This window comes from Rhizomucor pusillus (assembly GCF_041956525.1).
Source record: "Rhizomucor pusillus strain CBS 183.67 unplaced genomic scaffold VTP01scaffold_2, whole genome shotgun sequence".
NCBI lineage: Eukaryota > Fungi > Mucoromycota > Mucoromycetes > Mucorales > Lichtheimiaceae > Rhizomucor > Rhizomucor pusillus.
Window position 1 is genome coordinate 2,159,487 of NW_027192144.1, and position 24,963 is coordinate 2,184,449.

Below are 24,963 nucleotides of genomic sequence, written 5' to 3' on the forward strand. Positions count from 1 at the left end.
TGATTTGTTATCGAACGCATCGCTGGCACGTATAAATCTGTATCTAGTTTCTTTTTGTTGTGATATCTCTTCCGTTTTTCATTGACATATTCACGTAAAGTAAAGTAAAATAAAAATGAAGCATATTTCTATCTTACAGCTGTACAGCAGTGAACTTTAAAGGCTTTTGATGCTATAGAAGCAATATTGAGCCAAGATTCCCTAGAAGCTCCAACTGCGTTTCAGAAAAGTTATTTTGTGTCCATCACTATCGTATGGATGCCTTTAGCCATGAACTTAAAATACTTCCTACTATGTGGCAAATTACCAACGATGACATAAAAATGAGAGACTTCTACAAGTCATGGGGAAGAGGGTAAGATAATGGAAGGGTATTTACATGCGGAATAAGAATGATGAGTTATAAGGGAGATGTCTTCGGTGGCAGCGGTGGAGGAGCTATCAAGCTTGTGGTTTTTGTTCGTGACGTTTGCCGCGGGTGAAAGAAGGTGGTGGCATGCAAGGTGCTGCTTTACCAGGAACAAAAAACGCAAGCTCGATATCTTCTCCACCGCTGCCACCGAAGACATCTCCCTTATAACTCATCATTCTTATTCCGCATGTAAATACCTTTCATCATTTCCCTATCTTTTCCCTAGCTTTCATAAAGCAACTATTATCGATTGCATTGAAGAATATGCCGCGAACTTTTCGGTGAAATTGACTATATTCAAAGTATACCACACAATGGCGCGCTTCGGGGAAAATTCCTGAGTATATCCAATGCATGAGAATTTCACAGTATTGAGGGCATGCTGAGCAGATTCCCTCCTTTGTGGCCTGCCGTGAAGATCTGTTTACAGCTTCGGACTGACTCGTAGTACTGTTACTACGTCCTGAGGCACTCTGTCGATTTAATATAAACTTGCGTCACTGTTTACATTGAATATATGCGTGTCAAATCCCGTAATCGACAGACGGATTTGCTCGGCTGCATATCAACTGTGTCTCAAAATCGATTCTTTACCAACGACTAAGATCGAAGTTCGTGGAAAATCTGCCATGTGAGACTCGCAGGTTTGAAGGTGATACAAGTTACCGATTATTGTTGCTCAAATTTATAATAAGCTACTGTTTCTGAATGTGTTACGTTGCATATGAAATAGGGTGGGCAAAGCAAAAGTTTAAGTGAATTCAAGACTTTAGCACAGCTGTAGAATGTCATGATGAGTCTCTGAAGGGCGCTGCAAGTGCTATGTATTAACATTGGTAGCTAGCGAATGAAATCTTTGGTTAGCCTTATACAGTATCTCGTAATTCTCAAGATAGGTCTGATCTTACTTTCCTTCTATGTGTGGCTTTTGCTTGTTTTAGCTTCCTTTCTGAATATGACATTCTCACCGGTTTCTGCGGCTACGTCGTAGTGGTACGGATTTGTACGTGTGACTGGTAATCCATTCTAGAGTATGTAAGCATGAATACGCGCATTCTGACCATTCAGTCGCAAGGTCACGACACATCATTGGAAAGCAAGATTGACATGTGCGTTTCAGGTACCATCTTGGCATAGATGATGGATTCTGCCGCAGTAGCTAGATAGATACAGAGCCCATTCTTCATTCTACACGTTTCATTGTTGATTCTCACAGATATCGTCCGTTGATCCACGTAAAATGCTTGACACGCAAAAGACTCCATTTTTTTTTACTTAGGATGCTGTTGCGCATTGCAAATTCTCGGGCAAAATCGATCTTAAATATCCCGGCAATGCATTCTTGCAGAGAAACCTTGAAATCGAGCGTAGCACAAGTGTGCCGTCCCAATTGATCTAGCTCAATATTTCTCATCAATTGTACTCGCTCGTGTTCAGCGTAACCCAATGTAATCTCGACAATGTCTCGGCAAAATGCAGGCCGCGCAAGGAGCCCGTAAATGCCAGACCATGCTCTCAGTAACACACGTTTTAAACGTTACTGCCAATGTGGAACGAGAAACGTAATAACTTTGCACAGCTGTAAACTTACATTTTGAGTAAGAGACAGAAGCACGTATATAGAAGCTCAAAATTGTCGGCGTCTGTGTATACCAGCACAGAAAAGAAGAAAGCTCGAGCTTACAATGAAATTGCTGGCCGCTACCTTATCCACTATCTCGCTATTGGCCCTGCATTCTGTCTCGGCAGCAAACGTCACAGATATTTCCAAGTGCCCTACACTTAAACCCCGTAGCTCGCCGCCTTGGGTGATAGGTAATTCTATACAGAACTAGACTATATACATGTTCTGCGATGTAGCAGAAAGCTGACACATTTTTTCCTATGCTCATAGTATCATGGCCGGTTTTGCTTTGGAAGGTGTCGATTATGATACTGGAACTGGTCTGTTGAATATCAGCGCCATCAACGAGTATCGCGGCCAGAGCTATGCCATTGGAGGCGACGAGGGTGCCGTGACAGTCGCCAACTTTGTCCAACACTACAATTCGAATGCCAAAGGCGCTTCGCTCGGCTATCATTCTGCAGAACTTTGCTACGGTATTTTATTTGGAGCGGTCTAATGGTTTGAAGAGTTTTTCCTTAACAGTCTACTTTGAATAGGTACTCTCTGCATTGACTTTATAAGTACGTGATCTTTGCATGTGCCTGGAACCATGGATGAACGGAATTTAGCCATTTTGTGTAGGATATCCTAGCAAGGATGTTCTGAATGCAGCCTTTAGCTGTGCTTTGGCTATGAACCTTAATACAGAGTTGGACTACTTGATTCAAGGTTAGTAGCAAGCGAATCCTAGTAGATGTATTGAGTGACAAACAGTAATCTCACATGAAACTAAACTATACAGAAATGAAGTCCGTCGACGGTGTTGATTACGAGAACGACTGGAAAATGATCACGATCCAAATTGGAAGTAAGTTATCTAGTGCTCTTTCAACTAGGAGAACACTCTACTATTATCGAGTCTTTACTCACGCTGCTCGATCCATTTGCAGGCAACGATCAATTCGCTTCATGCGTATCACCTTTCAAGTCTGAGGTCACAGCCGAAAAGTGGGGTAGCCACGTGGAAGCTGCCATTGAGCGTATCAAGACAGAAATCCCGCACACCGTTGTCAACTTACTTGGTGTCTTTGAAGTATCTCAAGTCTACACGATCACCGAAGGCCAGGCTTACTGCCACTCATTGTTAAACATTAGCCAGGCAATTATCAACCGTGTCGAGTGCTCTTGCTTCCTTGGCTCTGATCAGGACTGCAAAAACATGGATGCTTTGGTTGGATGTGAGTTGCATTATTTGCATGGTTTGATCATTACCTCAAAATACTGACTCTAGACTGTTGCAGCCTACAACCAAAAGCTCGAGGCAATTTACAACAAGTACAAGGGTAACCAAAACTCGACGTTCGCCGTTGCTTACACGCCTGCAAACATCAATATTTTGGGCTTCTCGGTCAATATACTCAGGTATAATAACATAGGAGCTTTTTGTCCTTGCTGTTCTTCGATGCTAACCTCACTTGCAATTTTATAAGCAACGTTGATTGCTTCCATCCTAACGGCAAGGCGCATGCTTGGATCGCCAAAGGTAAAAAAAAAAAAAANAAAAAAAAAAAAAAAAAAAAAAAATAAAAGAAAAAAAAACCGGAATAACCTTTGTTGTCCGCAGGTTCCCAAACGGTTAAAACTGACGAAATCGCGAAACGTTTTCATAGACTTTCTGGAACCAGCTCTTCTTTCCTTTCTCCCAAAAGGGCGGTACCCTAGACTATGACGCGAACGAGGAGGTACGTAGCATCACATAAAACGTTGAATCTATGTAGTCCTTTGCCTGACATATACTCTTGCAGATTTACTGCCCGACTGAGGATGACCGTATCCAAATATAAGAAATCGCCGTATCTTCTACATCATTAGCAGGCTTCTAATGCTCGAAACGGTGACATATATTTCTTTGTCGAGTACCGTCGTAACTTTACTCGTAACTATACAATATTTACTGTAAACTTAATAAATATTGAAAATTATTATTATTTTTGTTGACTCTACATTTTATTGCATCCATTGCTCACTACATAAAGATCAGACATTGTCCATCTTACAGAATTCGAAATCAAAGTATTTAACAAACAGTGAATAAGAAGGGTATTTAATTTGTACAAGGCTATAGTTTCGCTACTATAGGAAAATTCTCAAGTATATATACATTGAGGATAGCTCACACCCAGGCGTTGTTTTCATCGGCCTGTTCGTACACAGGCGTGACACCACCCTCGCCCGTCTCGCTGTCGACGTAAAGACCCTCGATCGCATTGAGGACTTTGCAGTGTGTTGGATCATCCAGGTCAACGTTGAGCCATCTTTGCACTGTTGTTTCCTTGATCTTGTTCATCCTCTCCATAAGCTCTTCCTCCGTGAGCGTCGACCAATCAATATTCTGCAGAGGATCGTCATCGTTGTCCCGCAAGTTGTTGTCTTCGTCGTCATCTGATTCTTCGTCGCTCAATGTGAGTGCCGGTCTGCGTTTGACGATAGGGTTAAAGGTGACAGGCGCATCCCAACCATCAACCACCGCAGGTTCACTGTCGTTGTTATCTCGGTTGGTCTTTTTAATTTGTTCACGATACAGCTTATTGATTTCAGCAGTGAGAGCATCCGCTGACGGTGGAGGTTGGTAACATGGTATCGGCGTATCCACGGACCACCCATCGTCTTCGTGGACCGTGCCATCCAAATCTGGCCAGCCATCTTCTTTTTCTTCTTTCTGCTCCTCTTCCAACTGTTGCTGCTGATGGGTATTATGCTGTAAATCCTCCAAAGAAATCGCTTTGTCGCTATCAAATGTGGGCAGCATCCCTGCTTGATATCTGTGACCATGGTATATTTGTACTAGTAGACGCGTACCGACTTCTTGACTCTATTCAGGATAATTGTTACGATCGTGATTTATCCCACGTATATGCATCATTGACCTACGTAGCTGACGCGCTCTTCTTGCTTTTGTTCTTCATCGTCTTTGCATACAAGCCATTCCTCGCGGAGTCGAGGCGGGCAGCGTCGTGCAATGGCAGACACAAGTTTCATGTGTGCTAGCATACTTAAATCAGCATCCGGCTAACGATTCAGCCTATTTTTTTTTCTTACAAGAACGCCACTGCAGTCCTAGATACGAGACTTGTTCCTTCAGCAATTTTAGCGCATAGCGTTCTGCGGTAGAGTCAGGCATGGCATTGCATATGCGCTTGGCAGGAATCCAGAATTTATATTGTGCCAAGATTTTGCTGCGTAGTTTCTTTCCTTTTGAAACCATGCGCATAATTCGAAGAGTGTCCATCAGCCAGGACTCGTTTCTTGTAGACACAAACTGCAAGTAGTCGACATTATCTTCGCTGCAAAAGTCTGAAGGCACCCAGGAAGATGTGGACGCGAGCGACGATGAGGATGATACGCTGTTGAACAGCTCTGCAGATTGCATTGATACGTGGCTGAAAAATCTACATCCAGAGTTAAAGATATTAGTTGGCGAACTTGCATACTATGCAAATTGAAAAACATACCCGTCTGATTCACTGTCCGTTTTTCTTGTCCTAAGGGCTTTCAGGTCTTCCAAAACGAGCATCCTTGTTGCAAGTAACAGGTAGCCTTGGTCGATCAAAAGCTGAGCAAAGTATTCAAATTTTAGAACATCTGGTAAGCAAAGAAAAATAAGTCAAGCAACTGCAGCCAAAACTCGCGTGAAAACTCCTACGAGACACTTTGAACCATTTCAGGACAAGTAGCAGAGTTGAAGATATTGCTGTTCGACATATTTCACAGTCCTGCAAGGCCGTCCCGTCCTTGTCAACCGGCTCGCTCGCAACCATTAGTAGTTCCTTGATAGATGCGCATACGAACTGCGGTAAATCATCAAACACTGATGCCTATTTTTTTTCGCTGCTCATTAGGTAACGCAACGGATATCATACTGGAACATAAGAGGAGAAGCATACGTATACAGTCTCGACAAGATCCAGTTTCTCTGAAGTGCGGTCATTCAATCGAATATTTTGTTGATGTCGCTGCTGCTGCTCACTTTCCTGCTTAGCAGCTGCCCTTTGTCTCTCGGTGCACAATTGATACTGAGCAGGCGAGAGGTGTAGATGTGAAGCAAGTAACTCTCGAGCTTCATGTATTGCCGTGGGGACACCATGCTCGAACGGTGTCTTGGATTGCACCTTCTCCAGCTCTTTTTTGTACTGTACGACATCGATGCCTGACTTGACTGAGACATCCGGAACCGCGCACGAGTCGTTTTTCGATTTCGGAGGAAAATGTAATATGTATGCGAGCTCGACCTGCGAAGCTGCCCACAGTAAGCCCATGGCGTTCGTTAACTCGTTGTCTCCGCGAACAACTACGGGTGAGAACGGGATATCGGGTGCCGGGAATGCTGCGTATTTGTCTTTAACGTCGTCATAGAAATCTAAAATGTCGCTCAAGTCAACTTTCATCTGCTGCTGCTCGTGAGCCGATTTCAGTCCATAGACTTTTGCAACATTTCGCTTAATATTCTTGGCTTCTTCTATACTTCCAAACAGGATAAGCAGCATTTTGTTGAGCAACAAGAACGTCTGTGAATTTTGAGTAAATTTAGGTATAGCCGATACAATGAATCCATACTGTATATCAAACCTTTCTCATCAGCAAGGGCACGTTCTGTGACAGATCGGGAAACTTTGCAATGCATTTGAACAAAACAGTGATATACCGTGCGTTGAACGTGGCAGCTGCGAACAAATCAAATGGTGTCAATACGGTTACAACCTTACATCAATCCAAATAAATTATTACCCAGTTTGCCATCTTGCATGTCGGCACGATAGCCGTTCGAGTTGACGATAAGATATGCCACTGTTACTAAAGTTTCGCAAAGGTCTGCAGACATCTTCTTATCACTAGAGTTCCACCATCAAAAACTGTCTAATTGAGCATCCTGAACTTCCCTCACCTCGTTTCTGAGATAATTGCGAGTTCCAACTGATCAATCAAAGCATCCAGCGTTCCTGAATCAAACAGGATCCGATTGTTTGACATTATATGCGACGCTAGCGACTGTTCATCCTTTTGATTGTTATCGATGCTGTACTCTCCTTAGTTTTTTTTTTTTTTTGTTTTTTTTTGTTTGCCATACGGATGAGAAATTGCACAGGAAAGCATAGCATGATCGTTGTTACCCAATGCAAAGTAAGCCAAATTCTTAGCAGCAGACAGGCTTATTGATCGATCCTCAGATGCAAGACGGTTCAGAAAGTACTTCACCAACTCCACATTGCTTAGCTGAGTACCTGCAATGTCGGCACAACTTAATATTCATTATCTTGCTACTGTCAAAATTATGCTTTTTTACTTCTTTTCTCTGTTTCTTGCTTAAAGGCAGCGTTAAAATCGTGGAGACGCGCCAGTAGTTCACTGTAGCTCAAGAACTCGTCAATGTCGCGTTTAAAGGCATTGGTGTCAAGGACCGATTCATCGTAACCCTTTGTTCCAACCCAAATTAATATAACTATTGGTCTCCAAAGTAAGGTAAAATGATGCCTACAATAGATATTTTCAGGTTCTCGATTGTAGTTTTCTTAGAGATCATTGTCGAAGAGAGAACCGATTGTTGACAGATCTCGCCGCCGCTTCGGTTTGGTTGCAGCATGGACCCTTCCAGGTTACATGTTTCTTAGCCATGCGTTACAATCAAGTTACAAACGTTCAGGCAGTACCGTTATAAACGCTTCTTTGCCCCCGATCGCTCGCAACAAGGAGAACCTTTCTTTATGGAGGAGGTTTGGAAGTGATCAATGAAAGCAAACTGCACGCTTTGTATTTCATGGCGACTTTGTGCTCCGATTGTCTTAAATCATGGTGTTAATTAACAATCTGTTCTTTATATAGTCGAAATTTGAAAAAAAGGTCTCTAATACATGACTGTTATCATCGCATAATGAGATATGAAGCGAAAGATAGGAGGTGGGGTCCACTCAGATTATCCTTTGTAATAATAGAGATAAGCTTTCGGCCCATGGGCTCAGCCAAAACCAGAAATCTTTTCGAATGCGGACTGTATGGATTAACGACAGAATTCCAACCAATGGTTCGTATGCGTTCGTATGCCGCGATGTGCTGTTTTCCCTGCACCGTATCTATCAAGATTTATGTCGACAGCATTGCCGGTCTTTTTGGAGATGTTGTCTATATTGATATGTGGCAGAATTGAGTGCCAGAAGAGCTCTTCTGCTGCAGCGTCAACGTAGCAGGAATTGTGCCCTTTGGAGTTTTTGACCAGCATTTTTCAAATTTCTGCAGTGCTTGACGCAAACTGATCGACAATGGGCTTTTCTCCGATATGACAATGTGCTATGGTATGACTTTACAGCATTAATGATACGAGAGACATGATTTCGAAGCTGGTTTTCCACAGGAGAATTGCAAGCAAAAATCATGCCTCTTATGTCCGGCTGTAGCCATGATCGTGTCAAAACTAAATTGGCAACAAGCTTTGCCTGCGTATCGTGAAATCCCTCATTCGACCCGGTAGTGCAAAGTACGGTTACGAACTGCGGAAACTCATCTCGTTATCCAGATCAGTTCCACCGATTGCATCCACTGGATACATCGACCGTTTAGATATTTTGAACCATCATCTCTTCCGGACTATTGTCTATATGCTGCTAGGAAGTCGTTCTTTTGAGCTATGGAGGAATCCACAATGCAGCCGAGGAAGTCGCTGTCAAGAAGAGTCTACGTTGTATGTCGAGAACAGGGCGAGGAAATACTAACAAAAATAGGTCTTGGTAAGCCCACAAAGCAAAGTTTGAAATATGAGCGAATGCTTTCGAATTTCCGGGAAGTACAGCACGGAAGAGCATAGATAGTCACCCTTAAGTGAAGGCTTTGTTACGTAACATCGGTGATAATTGGAATTGCATAGTCTGCCATGACGGACGGTCTGAGCGTAATCATCAATTGATCTTTCAACACATTGGCGAAAGTTATGAAATCTGGATATTCAGATTGGATGCTCCATCAATGGCCTACGTATGGTTGCGATCACCGTAATGATATAGGGTACATAGAAGAGATAGATTGCTTCTGCTTAACAAGTCTTGTCGTGGTGCAATCGATGACCGCAAAGTCTGCCCTTCAGATAATGCTTGGATGTATTCTACCTGAGGAGAATTCTACAATCCTCAGGCTGAGGCTCCGGATGTCCAAACGTTCGCGGTTGGTCGATGTGGGAGCTTGTATTACGATGAATGGTAGAGGTACGAGTTGTACGTCGTACGCGCCGGGCGCAACAGGTCTTCTCTGCGCTGCAGACCGTCTAACTGGTCTTTGTAGTCTGAGAGAGCTCGTCGGAACCTTTCAAGCGCGAAGATCTTGTTCAAAGTGTGCTCGAGAGGAGTTTAGTACGGTGATATATGGCGAAATAGAGGTCTTCTCAGAGACTGCCCAGGGCTTGGATTTGAACTTTGATCCCATCCCCTTCTATTTCAGCGGTTCTTATGAATGGTATGAAGAAAAGAGAAGAAAATGTACAGTACTTTGAAACAAGCACTTCCATTTGAAGATCACATGTTGGTACAGTGTAATAAAGTCCTTATTCTCCGTGACCATTGACTTTTAAATGAAGCTACATTGACAAAGGATGTGGCAAACACATAGTTATCCGCTTCTTTACTTGAGCAGGATATCATTGTGAGAATGATCGTTATTAATAAATTAAAAGTACTATATTTTACAGTTAGAATCAACTATAATTGGATAACGGATATTTACTTACCAAACTGGCAGCAAATACAATGTCGCGCTTAATGTCCTGCTCTGCTTGCTCCATCTTTTTGTACAGGCTTGTGTCGCCGACCATTCGAGCAGCGCTCATCACTTCCCGAGTAGTTTCATCTAGTCTGCTGATGCAGCGTACAATAGATCCTATATTTTCAACGGAGGAAAGGAAGCTCAATCTCTCGATCCATTGATTTGAGCGTCGACGATTTTTACCTTCCAAGACGTCAGTGAGGTCGGTTATATGTTTAAATGGCTGTATTAGTTTCCTAGTTAGTATCCCCGGCTTGTACTAGCTGCAAAGTATAGAACATTACCATGCCGCGGGCCCATTCGTAAACCACTTCCACCAGTCCAAAGTGTAAGCTGTTAACATAATCTTCGACGGATATGGGCAATCCGCATTCTACTTGGATTTCTGCCACCTTTCGGGCATAAGTAAGCACAGTCTCCTTGGCTTTTATGAGTTTCGGCGTCAGCCGTGGTTCGCTTGCGTTTCGCTCTTGGAATACAAATGCAGAGAGGATAGCAACGACTTCTGCCGGCTCATAGTCAGCAAATACGTTATCCAGCACCAGCTCCGTGAGCAAGAGTTCATCTGCAGAGTTTATTTCGCAGGCTACTCGGCCCTTGACTTGCACAGTGCCTTGCTCGTCAATGTAGTTCATCTTTTCCAGCACCTTGATACGCTGGTGGTAGTCAGGAAGCAATTCCAGGTTTTGATCTGAAATTGTGAGCTTGAGCATGTCGATCTGGCTCGACAGGCGCTTGTGTGCGTGTACTATTTCGTACTATTTACAACACAGAAGTTGTTAGCTAACTGCGACTGCTCTAACTGAAATATTTCATATTTCCATTACATGTTCATTCAAGTCTGGGCATTTCGTGCACTGGAAATCGTTTCGCAAGCGTTTCATCAAGCTTGCCTTTGAACGCAACATTTCTTGGAACTCAAGATCCTTTATCTTGCTCCAGTCGTATTCTTGGATGATACCTGTGATTTTCAATAAGCATCAACAACTGACGATTTGTCTGCGGCCTAGCTACCATACCTCTCTTTGCGTCGTTGCCGAAAGACTCCAATTCTTGCTTCGCCTTTGTAGTTTCCATCAAGTTACCACCTGTAATCAGGGCATCGACATCAACCTGGTATGGGGTGAGTAGATGATCATTTCAGTTAAAGTTTACACCATACCTTTACGATAGATTTTGTGACCAAAAGGATATCAGAAACACCCAGAGTCACCAATTCCGTAGTGCTCTCTGAGAGATCTGGGACATTGATGGTAGTGATAGGTAAAGGCATGGTTTCCTCTATCGATGCTTGACTGTGCAAAGTGGCATCCAAGTTCTTGGAAACAAGGACAAGGCAGTAGAACATTTTCTGTCCGGATTCAGCGCCGCTAGGTGTAGCAATTGGTTTCAGCAATATAGCAGGAGCATTGCGGTACAGCTATGTAGACAGGATTGTCAGTGTTACCACACTTCGAACTGCTGCCACGTTTGCTGCACTTACCGCGCTGTTTGCAATGACAAGCCGGCCTGCAGTCAGCGCCCTGTTTCCAGCTGGCGTCCTGGATATATGCTGAAGCATCATTGTGCGGTTCAGCTGAACAACTTCTCCAGATACATCGTAGAATCTATCCAGGTCCGGACCGCAGATAGTGCAGTCGAGTAGCCGGAGCGAGTTCTTCTTTTGCTCGTTCTCGTCGACGAGTCGTTTTGTATCCGGCAACAGTCTCTGCGTGCTGTTCTCAGAAAAGCTGCGCTTGATCATTTCTTCGACTTTGAGCGCCTCGACTCGCAGCAGGTTCAAAATCATATTGTATGTCAAACGGAACTGCGATTCGAGTTTGGTTGGGCGACCCAGAATCATCGTCGATAGAACGGACGCCTAGATACAAAAATTCTTTGTTACCTCTTTGCGTTGATCGCTTTTTCCATTGATTTGCCGTACCTCTGGCGCTTCATCGCCACTGCAAGCAATAATGACCATACCGGTGCTATCCAAACCACGACGACCGGCACGTCCAGACATTTGAGTATACTCGCCTGTGGACTGTATGAGTAAACCATTTGAATACTTGGCAGTTTTTCGAGCTACTCACCAGGTAGAAGATACCGGAAGCTTCTGCCGTCATGCTTACGAATGCCAGAGAACACTACGCTTCGTGCTGGCATGTTTACACCCTGCAGCGACAAGTTAGCTCTGTACATGCATCGACCGCGAGGTTGATACACGTACCATGGCAAAGGTTTCCGTGGCGAACAAGACCTTGACTAGGCCGCGAGCAAAAAGAATTTCAACAATTTCCTTGATGATAGGCAAGAGACCACCGTGGTGCACTGCGATGCCACGGCTCAGCAACTCTCGCATTCGCAAAATTTGAGGAAGTTCCTTGTCGCTTCCTCGAAGACGCACGAGACTTCTTTCAATAAATACGTGTATTTCACTCTTCTCCAAACTCGAGCACAAATCCGTCTTGGATAAACTGCTGGCGTACTCCTCGCAGCGCTTTTTGGAGAAAGTGAAGATGACTACTGGTAGCAACTGCTTTTTGTGCAAGAGTCCGATCAGGTGGACAAAGAGATTCCGGTCCTATTGGAAACATAGGTTAGCAAAATGTGTAAATATATTAAGTGCGTTTCTTACCGTCTGGATCATAGCCTGGTAGCTTCGACCGATAGGCTTACTGGAGCCTCGCGGCGCACCTCGACCGCGGACAGTTCCTCCACGGTTGCCAGGACCTCCCTCGCGCTGTTCTTTACGTTTAGTTAAAGCGTCGCAGGCAGCCTTGTATCTGTGACAATGGACATAAATTTAAGGGCAACAGAGAACGTCTTGCAGCTAACATACCCGGTGCCATTTAGCTTTGTCTCGTTGGCGCCTACTATCTTGTATAATTCCTTTCCAGCATAGAGATGATGCTCAAGTGGTACGGGTCTCTTCAAAGTGCTGATAACATAAATATCTTTCTTCTTGGTGCGTCTGCAGACAAAATGTGTGAAGGCCTTTGCAACAGTGTAAATGAAATACAAATCCCTTACCCGACCCAATCTGCAAATTCTCGCGTGTTAGGCACCGTCGCTGATAAAAGGATAATGTTTACGTGCGCTGGCAGCATAATGATTACTTCTTCCCAGACAACACCTCTCTAAAGGTAGATATGTGTTATCCAGTTGTATTTTTCAAAAAAAAAAAGTCCTCCAACGGTTGAGACTTACCTCTAGATCGTTCACATAGTGGACTTCGTCGAAAATAACAAACTCGACATCTCGAATCAAATCAGCTCCGCGATAAAGCATACTGCGCAAAATCTCGGTTGTCATCACCAGACAGCTGGCTTCAGGCCGTATTTGCACGTCGCCTGTCAGGATACCAACATCCTCAAAAGTCTGCTTAAAGTCACGGAACTTTTGATTCGACAAGGCCTTTATAGGGGATGTGTAAATGGCCCTAAAAAGTTGCTTGTTGGCGCCTGCAATTACACAGCTACGGATGGTTTTCACTCACTTTGTCATATGTTTGGATGCCAGTGCAATTGCATAGTCAGCGACCACGGTTTTACCGGCAGACGTATGTGCAGCAATGAATACAGAATCTCCCATTTCCAAGTGGTACACAGCGTGCTTTTGGAAAGTATCCAGCTCGAACGGAAACTAGAATATAGAATTTGTATAAACTGCTGTTACTGCAAAGAGAGCAAATATGTATATGATTTACCTGCTGGGCCATTTCTGGGACAAGTTCGTGAAAGTTATCAAATGGTTGGTTAACATTAATCTCGTGAGCCCACTCTCGTCGTTTGTGTGCTTCATTCACTGGTTTGAGTTTAGGAATAGACTCTGCTAATGGCTTTGGAGGCTGCACAGGAAGCAGAGAATCCACTTCTTCTTGATGATCTATTTTTTGTTAGAGTTAATCTTATATAGCCATATGTCGTATATATTTCCAGTCCTCACCTTTCTCTTCTTCTTTTTGAGGCTGTAACAACAATTAAAGCGTAAGCTTAATGTCTCATCACTCCTCGTATGACTACTTACCTGTTCAGTAACTGGTTCTCTGGGTTGTTCGCGTTCGATTGGTTTGACTTGAAGGAAGTCAAAGGTATCAGCAGATGTCATGACATCCTCAATGTTGAGTACGGAAGCTGCTTCTTTTGGCTGCATTTCTTCACTTTCCTCCCCAGCAAAGACCAATCCTCTGTCAAATCCTGGTGCTACAGCCGAGATATCTACAAACAATGCTGCTAAGTTATAGTAGACAAAAAGATATAATCGGGTGCGTGTATAATCTGACCTTCATGCAAGAAATCTAAATCAACGCCTACATCTTTAGCGTCAATGTCGTCTACATCCACAACTTCATCTTCCAGCCCTCCAGGTGCAAATGGAAACTGGGATGCATTTCCGCGGACGAAGGTCTTCATGGACCCAAATGGTCGACTGAGACTGGTAGAGTTGGTTGATGACATGTTCGGATCGTGGACGATGGCTTCCCGGTAACCGACAATATCTCCATCGTAACCGTGTCGAGCAACGTGCAACGTCGTCCGAGGCTTCGAAAGTTGCGCGTGTGCTAGGTCGATATAATTAGGTGTCTCGCTCCAATGTCTATTATTGCCAGAACAAATTTAAAATCAATGCTCGGTAGATCTCTAAATGTTTTCAAGACTAACTCTTGACACTTTGACAGCCAAGATGCCGGGAAAGTAGGTTTTGGTGTAAGAAAACTATCCTCGAGCTCCTGCCTGATGCTCTCGGGCGTTGGCAGTGCAGGTAAAGCAACCGAGGACTTGTAACGCGTCAATGTTCGGCACATACATGAACACTTTGTTCCGCGATCAGCTTACCTTGGGGGCCTCCGATCGAAGCACTGAAAACACACGCTCGAGTTCCTCGACTGGTACTGTCGTCATAAAACAAACCGTCAGTTACACGTTGTTCGCGCGGTTTGCTTCAGCATTGGGTATGCTTACATTGCGTCGGCATTTCTGTATAAGTAAAGGGTAATAAGGGAACGATCGAAAGATTCGGATTTACTACCACCACCGCTGCCTCGCTTTTTTATTCTCAATGCGTAATCTGTCAGAGATATACAGGAAAATAGCTGGATCAAATCAATATCCAACGGTTACCGCGGCAACCGGCGAGCACATTTCTGACAAATAATTGTTTTCCTTGGATACCCTTATCAATCTCGCAATCAAATGAACAATTTACGGATGCACGCTAAGTGATTGACAATTTGATGTATAGGAATAGTAGTAATGTACATGTTCATTTAAGGGTCGTACTTGTATTTCTCTCTCCATAGATCGCAAACTTTGCGATTATCTCCAACACCCGAGTTCAGAGCATAGGTGCCATCTTCGTCTAGGAGTCCTTTCCCATTTCCATCTTTGCCAGCATCATTTGTAAGTTCAATAAACAAGTGGAGCCAGTTGATGGCATTGTAAACAGTAAGGAATTCCTCGGTAACATTAGCCGTAGCTTCTTCGCTCATTTTTGCACGCAGATCAGGGTCCGTAACGAGCGAGAACAGTTTATCGGCAACACCCTGGACGTCGCCAATAGGCACAAGGAATCCATTCACGTCCTTCTTGATCTGAAGTGGGATACCGCCGGCCTGGTACGCTACGACCGGGATGCCTTTAGCCAGCGCTTCTGTAACCTTGACTTCAAAGCCTTCTCGATGCGAAAGTTGCAGTGCCACTTGAGCGTTGCTGAGGATAAGGTCCAAAAGCTGATCAGATGGCGGCAGACGCGCAACGATAATGTCTGCGTAGATAGACGCATACTCGTTTCGGTGGATTGTTGCATGCGTCTGTTCGTAAATAACAGTACCGTCAGGGTCATCAATGCTGCCGTGTCCACCTGAATTGTTTTGGCTAATCAGCCAGCGAGTCACGACGTGCAAAGCGACCCACATGCTTACTTACAGATAACCAACTGAGGTGTATCGTAGTCATCACTGCCGGCTTCTGCGAGTTTAATACGGAGCAGGCGGTATGATTCTAGAACATCTGGGATGCCTGAAAAGGGACTCGTCGGTTGAGGCTCATGCATGGAGAAAAAATGTTGGGTAAACACTTGCCTTTGCTCGGGTCAAAGCGTGCTACTTGAACAATATAGGGTCGACTCCAGTTGACTTCATTAGAACCTTGATCGATACAGACACGGTTGAATACTGATTGATAATACTGTACACACCATTGGTTCAAATGTTTGTTGAGCCCATCTAATGGGTCTGTAGTTGCGGGCATGAGAACAGTGTTGCGTCTAGGCACGACATCTGGGATGAAATTGACGATTGGATGAGCAATAAATAGATCAGCGTATTTTATGAATTGCCACAGGAAGCTTTTGAATGTCTAGTCAGAGGCAATGCATTGGTTAAGAAATTTTAGTTTTTACATACTTCCATGTCTCGGCTTGAGGACCATCGGGGTATTCCCTGATTAGATCTGCGCGCATTTCAATGTGGGAACGGAAGATGATGCGGGTTTCAGGCGAATGCTTCTTGATATGCGGAATGATGCCGACAACTATTGCAAAAGATGGTGAGCAAGCGGAAAGATAATGACGGACAGCATATAGCGTATCCCGTAATATACATACGTTGAGGATCATCGACGACAATGACATCTGAAGTCATGATAGGACCTTTTGGTCCAAGCCAGAAACGCTCGACGTTTTCATTTGACCAATCAATGAACATTTGTTTGTCGTATTCAGAGAGACGCACTTCGGGTGGGGCCACGCCCTGGAGTACATTGTGGAACTTGCGTTTCGTGATATCAAACACTTCAGGCTTTGGCCGAGCAACGTACCCTACATACAGCACTGTTTTTAGATGGTAGTTACTCCGGCTATCAACAAATAGAAAGCTTACAGTGAACATCGATGTTGAGCAGACGATAGAGTCGCAGCAAAGCATGACGCATTAAAGCGACTAAAAATAGCAATTAGATATTGCCTGGGATTTGGGCGCTGTATGCGTGACCTACCACCTCCACCTTGCGGCGTCGAGTTGAAAAACGACACTTTTAACTTGCGATCCTTGTACGTTTGGCACATTTCATGAAGGACTCGCCATGTTTCTTTGCACACTGTATCTTGATAGTCGGCAAGATCACACAGATGGAAAAGACCGTCGAAATCCACTGGAATAGACCGGGACCCTTAGAAACAAACAATGACAACCAAAATATATCGTACGACTGTTTATACCTTCAACCTCGTGTCTGTAGCCAACACTCACGCGAGGAATGTTCCCAGGATACTGCGGAGACATCCTATTAAGCAGTACCGAACGTTAGCAACAGATTGATGATTATTTTGACAGTTGATAGTTATTACCAGATGACAGCTTTGCGGATGGCAGCACTTGCACGTTCATCAGGTGTCTCGCCGTGTACCTTGACCATGCAAGGTATAGCATCTAACTCTCGCCAGAAAGCGGCAGTCATGGTGCGCTCCGGTTTGTCTTCCTCTTGAAGCGCACCTTCGATTTCAGCAGAACAGGCAACGAGTTGCACTTTGTAGTGCTGAGCGTGAGAGTAAGCTCGAACGACATCTAGCAGAGTCTTGATACCGTCGTGGATAGCTTCCTTCTTAGTTTCTTTATCCGTGATACTTATTTCCCCGGTGTAATAATCGGTTGTATAGGAGCCGTCGTGCACCGAAATGGCATACAAGACACATTTCTTCTCTGTATATATCTGTAGATCAAGACCGAGATAGACGGCTTGAGGGACGTAGTATTGAGAGAAACGACGGCTGGTCGGTATAGTTGGAACGTCAGGTGTAGGGGGCATTGCGTGTAAAGAAGGGATAAAAGAAAATGGCAATGCGCGGAAGTAAAGTAGTTGGCAAATCAAAGAAAAGATCGAATGATTCGGTTTCTCGGAACTGAAACAAGACCCTAGCAAAAACCACACGATATAGTAGATGATTAATCCACGCGTTTTTAGAACTGATTCAATGTGCACCGAGGTGCAGGTCTAGTGTACCGACTGATTACTGATACTCGGATAAATGCTGGTTGAAAATGTACACGTTATACTCTGTTCTTTAGCTCCGATAACTACTTCCATGCAACATGGACGAATAGATACTTTTATAGACTTGGATAACCCGAGCACTGGCTTCAAAGTTTGATAATCGGCACAGGTGGAACGGTGACACAGACGGGCTTCTCGTCATCGTATCTATCATCATGCTGGCGAACCTATACGATTTCAGTCTTGATCACTGCAATTTTCTGAAGAGAGCCAGTATGCATACTATGCAGCACAGTGCTCTGTAAGCAGAAGCAACTTGCAGGTCGGCAAATACAGCGACGCAGTCGACATTGTCAACAACCTTATCAAACTGATTGAAAACGAAATGGTGACCGCACTCCTCCACAGATCATACACGATGGAGAAGCTTGGGTACCTTGGACCATCAATAGAGGATGCGAGAAGAGTGGTTCAACTGTCACCACATATGTCTGTCGGATACCTGCAGCAAATGTATTGTGGAAGCAGGGCGAGACACGCGAAACGTTGATGGTATACTACAACGCGATGAAAAACGTAACGAGTGACGACAAGCTTTTCCACCAACTCGAGTCTTCGAAACCCTACGTCGAAAAGCAACTAAACAAACAAGTTGGCATTTTCCTCCCTAAATTGCCTTACGATATCGTCGATCGAATCTTGTCACAGCTTTACTTGCGCGATTTACTGAAATGCAGATCGATATGCAAGCAGTGGAATAAGATGATATCAAAATGGCCAAAACTATGGAAAACGTCAACTGTGAGTGGCTCCAAAGCAGCACATTGCCGTTACTCATGAGCAAACCTTTGAGAGAAGTCAGCGTTCTATGTGACCAAGACGAGGATAACACGGTACCACTGTGGGAGGCATTTGAAGATTATCCGATTGCAGGCATTAAGAAACTGTGAAAGCACATATATATAAAGCATCTAAGCATCAATTTTCCATACTAATTTGGCGTTTATTATACAGGCGTGGTTGGTGTAGTAGACGATGCAACGGGATTTATCCCACACGTGCCGTCTTTGCTTCGTCCGAGTCTGCAGAGCTTGATTGAACTTGAGATATTCTGCGATGAACGGAATCAGTCGATGTCACTTTGTCAATTCCTTACTCATGTATTCGTCTCCGATATCTTAATTTCTCATGCGAATATCCTCTTGCAGCGTGTCGAGAACTTCGTAATATAATGGCCGGGCTCATAGATAACTTGCAAATGCAAACCCTTTGGTTTATGGTTAAGTACTTTTTCTACGAGACACCATTTGATGGCGGTTTCCTCGAGGGACCGTTTCCGCATCTCTACGACGCGATGCGCTTGTTGCTCGAACGTTGTCCACAATTGCAACATTTATACGTGTATCCAGCAGTTTCGAGGACATTTCTGATGACGAACTCTCGAGAACACTGCTGCGACACTATCCACGGCTCGCTACTTTTAGTTACGATACTGATATACAACCTTTGCTCGGATGGTACGAACCAGCGAGGTTCAAAGACATGTGCATCCTCACGCAGTGCAGATTGATCAATGGATTTTTACCGATATTGCAACATCTGTGCTTCAATATGCAAGACTTGCGACTCGATAGCTCTGCAGTCAAAGGAACAAAGTGGGAAATAGTAAAGAGTTTGGGAGGTTTCCCACACTTGAGACGTTTGCACTTGAAGGGAAATCACAGAATCGGTGACATCCCTAACGCGACAATCGTATGCTTGTTGGAAACAAGCCCAAGCATTGAGACTCTTATATGGGATATGGTCCATCTGTTCGACGATGCTGTATTTGACACCCTAGGTTCGATGAAAAGCTTGATATGTTTGGAGCTCAGTTGTTGCCATAAGATCAATATACCAGGCCTACAACGATTTGCATCCACGACTATCAGCTTAAGGTCAGTTCACTTCAGACAATTTTCCATTATTTGCGATGGATTATGTATACACCAATCGATTGAACAAGTGATGATAGCTTTGAGCGAAATTCGGCAGTTACGACAGTTGCGCTTGAGCAATTACGGTGCAGGCGCCATCAGCGAGAACTTTGTGGATAATTTGAAAAGCGCCTCATTATTAACAGTGCATATGCTTGACATCCGTGACGCTCACGAAGCAGTTCTGAAGCTTGCACGCATTCCTAGCATTGATTACATCACAGTCGACTATCGTTCTAAATTGGATAAGGAGAAGACTATGGCAATCCTTAAAGAACGGACGACCCCATTGCTTATTGTCAAAGACCACAGACGGTTAACAGAACAAGAGATGAAACTATTACCTACAGTGATAAATATAAATTTTAAATTCACAGATATTTTTACATGATGATAATTCCTTTTTGTTTCTTTTTGCTCTGGTGAATATGCCTCGAGATCACAGAGCTGTCTCGCATAATTCGAACGATTCGACAGAGAAGCTACAATTCGCTTCCGAGGAATCTCGCGCGATCTTTCTTGCCGATATATGGCTGAAGTAATGACATGTATGCTCTGAAGCCTTTCGTTAAACAACCACATTAATCCGTTTCATTCGGATAAACAACTCTAATAACTTTTGTCATTAATCCGCCGTGCTGAAGCTGATACCCGAAGATAAAGATTAGCAAGCAAAGTTGCCATGGAACAAGTATTTTGATGATCTCCGGAGAAAATAGGCTACCACGGAGCGGATCAACCACCACGAGCATTTATCCAAATCAAGAAAGATGCGAGAAGATGGAAAAAATGAAACGAAAAAGATCGGATGATTAGGTTTCTCAGAACTGAAACAAAACCCCAGCATAAATCATCACGCACACGAATGTGGAAAATTAAAAAAACAGAAAAATAATATAGATCATGGAATTTTGACCCTTTTTTTTAATTCCATTTTTACATGGGAAATCGACAATCTTTATTCAACTATAGACAGCGACGACGAGATAAACATGCTGCTGCTCCTGCAAAGTCTGCACTGACAATCACGAAAAGCAGACTGTCCCCGATACGAACCAACAAGTCTGCAAAGCATCATCGAGAGGAGCCGGAAGACCGTCCAAAAATGAAAACCTCATCGTCGTATCCGGACTCCAACAGACCTGTCGTGGACGATACAACGATTGTAGTGGATGGTCGAACGTATCAGAACGTCAATTCAAAGTATTACCTGCCGAACGACGAGCTAGAGCAGGATAGAATGACAAACTTGGTAATAATTGATGCTGATCCAAAATGAATCTTACCGGGAGAAAAATTCAAATGTATTCACACAATGGTGGCCATAGCATTTCATTCTGAAGCACTGTTTCGATGGAAACTACACTGCACCGGTGCGCGAGCTCCTTAAGCAACCAACTTCAACGTCTCCTGCGTGGATGGATAACTTATCTACCCAAATGACGGACACTGGCAGTGCGTACACAACGGGGTCAGGACAGCAAGCCAAGTCTACAGCTCACATTCTGGACATTGCCTGCGGTACTGGTATTTGGCTGATGGAGATGGCGTCAGAGTTCCCTCATGCGCAGTTTTACGGCATTGACATTTCTGTGATGTATCCAACGACTATCAAGCCTCCCAACGTGCATTTCTTGCGAGGAGATGTGTGTGAAAACCTTCCATATCCAGACGCGTTTTTTGATTACGTGCATATGGGCATGGTCTACAACTGCTTCTCATCACAGGATAGAAAGGTATTCCCGGCAAAATTAAACTTTCTTTGCTCTAGTCCTCTAAGCAATCTCTTCCAGATGTTGCTTAAAGAAATCAAGCGTGTCATGAAGCCCGGCGCGTACTTTGAATGTCGTGATGTGGAGCCACATATTCGCAATGCTGGGCCGTATACAACTGAATTTGTGAAGCCTTGTAAGTTTTTGAGCGTCGGTGATGAACAATAAGGAATGCCTATTGATATGTGATTATTCATGCTTCGCAGTTGCCGAAGTTATGCAGCAAAGACTTGACGTCGACGTCAATTGGTACAAGAAAATATGTGAACATATGCAAAATCTCTGTGACTTTGTTGATATCCACCATCAAACAGTATCCATCAACTTTATGTCGAGCAATAACCTGAGCAGCGCTTTCCAGGACGCGATCCGCAGCGAATTCGAAGCCTACGGTCGATTCTACAAGGAGTTTTGCGGCCTCGACAATGAAGGCTACTCGGAAGCAGTCGACAAGATTATGGATGAATGCAAGAAAAAACGATCTTATCTCAATTACTATATGTGCTGGTGCCGAAAACCAGTTTTTCAAGTGCAAAAGAGTAACAGCGACTTTCAATTGAATGTGCATGCTCTTGGTAGAGATACACCAACGATAAACACCTTCTCTACTTCATGTCAAACAGTGCACAGTTTTAGCAGTTCAAAATCGTCATCTGATGTGACCACAAACACAGAAGAACGTGAGGCTGAACGTCAAGAACGGGAAAACCAAAATGCGATCAACCAGTTTATCCACGGTTATGTCGATTAACGCAAAATACCATAGACATACATTTACATTCACCTTAGATCGGTTAAATGTTCATGATATACCTCACGCTGGTTCTTCTTCTTCGTTTCATATCCATTTAATAAAAAAAAAATCAAATCACCCCACTTGGCGATGAGGTCTCACTGTATCCAACTGAGCAATTGATTTCAAAATAATGGAAGTTTCTAAACCGTCGCCAGTGTTGTGAACCACTAGGATGTGATTCATAGGTAGGTTATCTATGTAGAACTAAGAAACGGTAAGACGGACGTGCGAAAATACGCGGGAAAAACGGGCGCTGAAGGAAATGCCGGAAATGCCGGAAAGCAGCAGAAACCGACCTGTCGGTCTTTACAACGTATAGTATCTACCTATATCCCTCTACTGCACTGCTGCTTTGACAACTTATAATTGTATGGATCATTTAGAGGTTGAGAAATTGTATGGTAAGCTAGGAGTAAGAGTAGCAAGGCAGCTTGGTTTCTGTTGAAGAGCATCAAAGCATCAAAGCGCTGTTCTTGGGTTGCAGAAACGATAAGATTCTGTGCAACCAGATCTAAGACAAGACATGTGACCTTCTTGCTCTCGATACCTGCCAAAAGAGTTATTCCTATGTCTCTTATCCGAAATCTGTTCTGTTCGTAGAATCTGGAGAAGAGCAGCGCGAGAAACGCCTTCATGTCTTTAAATATAGAGTCAATCAATAATTTCGTCGTTCTCCCTACAAAAAAATGACAATTATGAAATTTGAAAATAAAAAGGAAATAGCGACAAATACTAAATTAAAGGATGATGTGTCATCTATAGGAGGTACACATAGCAGAAAATGTAAAAATCGCCAGTGTACTTACTGATATATGATCCGGCAGAGGAAGAACGTGGGCATTCAGCTTTTGATGTGGACCGCACGAACGCCGGCAGTTCCTTTTATGCTTACTACAATGTAGTTTGTTGCGTCTGTGGTACCGGCATGTTGGGACTTTCTACATCTCTTGGCAAAGGTGGTTGGGGTGCCTTGGCTCTCCTGCTTCTTTCCTGGTGGATGGCGATTGCAAGTGTTAAAGATCACTGCGAACTTCTCTCACGTCGACGCTGACGCTTGTCTTTTGCATTTCAATACATAGTACTCATCCATTATCCTCATCAAATGTTTGTACCGCCCTCGCAAACAGACCAGTCGGCTACCATCTTACAAGGATGTAGCAGAAGACGCTTTTGGACCTGTTGGCGGCTGGGTCGCATTTTTCTTTCAAGCTTGGATCCTTGTCGGCACCCCGATTTTATACCTCGTGCTTTGCGCTGCGAATCTGAACGATCTGTGTGCGGGCTCACCAGGCGAAATAGGCATTGTTCCATGGACAATCATATTTTGCGTCGTTGTTGCAATCCCCATGATATTCTTGAAGACAATGAAGGACATTGCTTGGACTAGCTTTGTGGGCGTCGTGGCCGTGCTCGTCACAACCTTTATCTGCGTCATCGTCGCCGGCATCAATGACAAACAAAACAATGTTTCCAGAATGGTGAGACACGACAATATCATTTGGGAGGGTTTTCCCGTGGCCTTGTCAACGATTGCATTCAGCTTTGGAGGCAACGTTGTGTATCCAAACGTGGAAGCGTCCATGAAGCGACCCAAGGATTGGAACAAGGTTATCATTGGCGGCCTTACGACTTGCGCCATCCTCTATATCCTCATTGCTGTCCCAGGGTACTATGTGTACGGCGCCGATGTAAAGAACCCGCTTTACAATAGCCTTCCAAACGGCGTGCCTCGCATTATCTGTGTTGTCTTTGTCACTCTTAATGTTCTCGTTTCAGCACCCATTTATTTAATGTCCTTTGTTCTGGACTGCGAAGATATCCTTAAAGTCGATCGACTACAACCGGGGACCAAGGCTTTTATCGCACGCGCAACTTTTCGTACATCCATCATGGCATTTTGCAGCGTCGTTGGCTGCGTCGTGCCGTACTTTGACTTGCTGCTGGACCTTTTCGGTGCCTTTGGCTATTGTACAACGATCTTTATTATACCCATTGCTTGCTATTGGCGTCTGACTGGAGTTCGCAATAAGCCGATTTGGGAGCTGGCATGGAACATGCTTATTCTCGTATTCGGTATAGTCGGCCTTGTCTTTGGAACTTGGGGTGCCCTGGAAGCTCTAATCGATGCTTTCCAAAACAAATGATCCGCTCACCAAAAGCAACTTGTCATACATATCCAAACTTGTAAATACTTTGTTATTTTCCTCAATATAAATATATAAATAACATGAATAAACCAGCTTACGATGTTCCTAATTATCTCTCGCTTAGAATGATGGACCACAGTTCGACTGTCGAGCGATTTAGAGATTGTACATATCTCCTTCGTGTGCATAATATGTAAGTTTTTACAGCGGGAGACAGCCTGTAGGAAAAACTCAAACTCTTTCCCGGTCTGAAAATCACAGAAAGGAACATGTGGCGTCATCCTCTGATCAAAAATTCCTGCATCAACAGTTGATCGTATTAGACGCTGATCGCTAAATCTGTAGATGCACAGCAATATCTAAATCATTAAAACGAAATAGGACGGTTGAGGGTCGAAAGAACTGATTTCATGATAATATTTCTGATAATAGGCCTTCGTCATTGCTTGTATTAATTCGGAGGAAATGAGCTGAAGCCTTA

At 43.9% G+C, this 24,963-nt stretch overlaps 8 protein-coding genes across 8 annotated transcripts; 4 read left to right on the forward strand and 4 right to left on the reverse strand.

Moving 5' to 3' along the window:
• Positions 1-343: 343 nt before the first annotated feature.
• Positions 344-3,862, forward strand: VTP01DRAFT_4996 (uncharacterized protein; the record flags this gene model as incomplete). Its single annotated transcript, XM_069383738.1, has 13 exons — positions 344-355; positions 1,404-1,428; positions 1,488-1,525; positions 2,208-2,227; positions 2,307-2,512; positions 2,576-2,599; positions 2,661-2,747; positions 2,821-2,886; positions 2,969-3,256; positions 3,320-3,440; positions 3,509-3,561; positions 3,741-3,760; positions 3,824-3,862. The coding sequence occupies 13 exons, from the start codon at positions 344-346 to the stop codon at positions 3,860-3,862; spliced, it is 999 nt and encodes a 332-aa protein (XP_069244410.1).
• Positions 3,863-4,191: 329 nt separating this feature from the next.
• On the reverse strand, positions 4,192-7,596 carry VTP01DRAFT_4997 (uncharacterized protein; the record flags this gene model as incomplete). Its single annotated transcript, XM_069383739.1, has 12 exons — positions 4,192-4,890; positions 4,950-5,062; positions 5,118-5,467; positions 5,531-5,660; positions 5,722-5,893; positions 5,963-6,583; positions 6,645-6,739; positions 6,804-6,907; positions 6,961-7,102; positions 7,187-7,297; positions 7,360-7,489; positions 7,552-7,596. The coding sequence occupies 12 exons, from the start codon at positions 7,594-7,596 to the stop codon at positions 4,192-4,194; spliced, it is 2,712 nt and encodes a 903-aa protein (XP_069244411.1).
• A 2,126-nt stretch (positions 7,597-9,722) lies between these two features.
• Positions 9,723-14,777, reverse strand: VTP01DRAFT_4998 (uncharacterized protein; the record flags this gene model as incomplete). Its single annotated transcript, XM_069383740.1, has 23 exons — positions 9,723-9,731; positions 9,784-9,932; positions 10,002-10,041; positions 10,103-10,576; positions 10,646-10,779; positions 10,838-10,931; positions 10,981-11,238; positions 11,302-11,679; positions 11,743-11,837; positions 11,894-11,975; positions 12,031-12,384; positions 12,439-12,586; positions 12,643-12,774; positions 12,834-12,940; positions 13,011-13,242; positions 13,300-13,445; positions 13,510-13,688; positions 13,749-13,770; positions 13,830-14,020; positions 14,086-14,399; positions 14,465-14,580; positions 14,639-14,694; positions 14,765-14,777. The coding sequence occupies 23 exons, from the start codon at positions 14,775-14,777 to the stop codon at positions 9,723-9,725; spliced, it is 3,723 nt and encodes a 1,240-aa protein (XP_069244412.1).
• A 292-nt stretch (positions 14,778-15,069) lies between these two features.
• Positions 15,070-17,605, reverse strand: VTP01DRAFT_4999 (uncharacterized protein; the record flags this gene model as incomplete). The annotated part of the gene is made up of 9 exons (XM_069383741.1): positions 15,070-15,662; positions 15,728-15,820; positions 15,883-16,148; positions 16,207-16,333; positions 16,407-16,619; positions 16,681-16,740; positions 16,796-16,951; positions 17,019-17,083; positions 17,148-17,605. The coding sequence occupies 9 exons, from the start codon at positions 17,603-17,605 to the stop codon at positions 15,070-15,072; spliced, it is 2,031 nt and encodes a 676-aa protein (XP_069244413.1).
• A 971-nt stretch (positions 17,606-18,576) lies between these two features.
• On the forward strand, positions 18,577-20,158 carry VTP01DRAFT_5000 (uncharacterized protein; the record flags this gene model as incomplete). Its single annotated transcript, XM_069383745.1, has 5 exons — positions 18,577-18,724; positions 18,806-18,934; positions 19,000-19,075; positions 19,201-19,631; positions 19,692-20,158. 5 exons carry the CDS (start codon positions 18,577-18,579, stop codon positions 20,156-20,158), a joined length of 1,251 nt encoding a protein of 416 aa, XP_069244414.1.
• Positions 20,159-20,707: 549 nt separating this feature from the next.
• On the forward strand, positions 20,708-22,290 carry VTP01DRAFT_5001 (uncharacterized protein; the record flags this gene model as incomplete). Its single annotated transcript, XM_069383746.1, has 4 exons — positions 20,708-21,019; positions 21,096-21,503; positions 21,561-21,675; positions 21,746-22,290. 4 exons carry the CDS (start codon positions 20,708-20,710, stop codon positions 22,288-22,290), a joined length of 1,380 nt encoding a protein of 459 aa, XP_069244415.1.
• A 117-nt stretch (positions 22,291-22,407) lies between these two features.
• Positions 22,408-22,970, reverse strand: VTP01DRAFT_5002 (uncharacterized protein; the record flags this gene model as incomplete). Its single annotated transcript, XM_069383747.1, has 2 exons — positions 22,408-22,529; positions 22,676-22,970. The coding sequence occupies 2 exons, from the start codon at positions 22,968-22,970 to the stop codon at positions 22,408-22,410; spliced, it is 417 nt and encodes a 138-aa protein (XP_069244416.1).
• Positions 22,971-23,021: 51 nt separating this feature from the next.
• On the forward strand, positions 23,022-24,479 carry VTP01DRAFT_5003 (uncharacterized protein; the record flags this gene model as incomplete). The annotated part of the gene is made up of 3 exons (XM_069383748.1): positions 23,022-23,100; positions 23,160-23,341; positions 23,415-24,479. 3 exons carry the CDS (start codon positions 23,022-23,024, stop codon positions 24,477-24,479), a joined length of 1,326 nt encoding a protein of 441 aa, XP_069244417.1.
• Between the last annotated feature and the right edge of the window lie 484 nt (positions 24,480-24,963).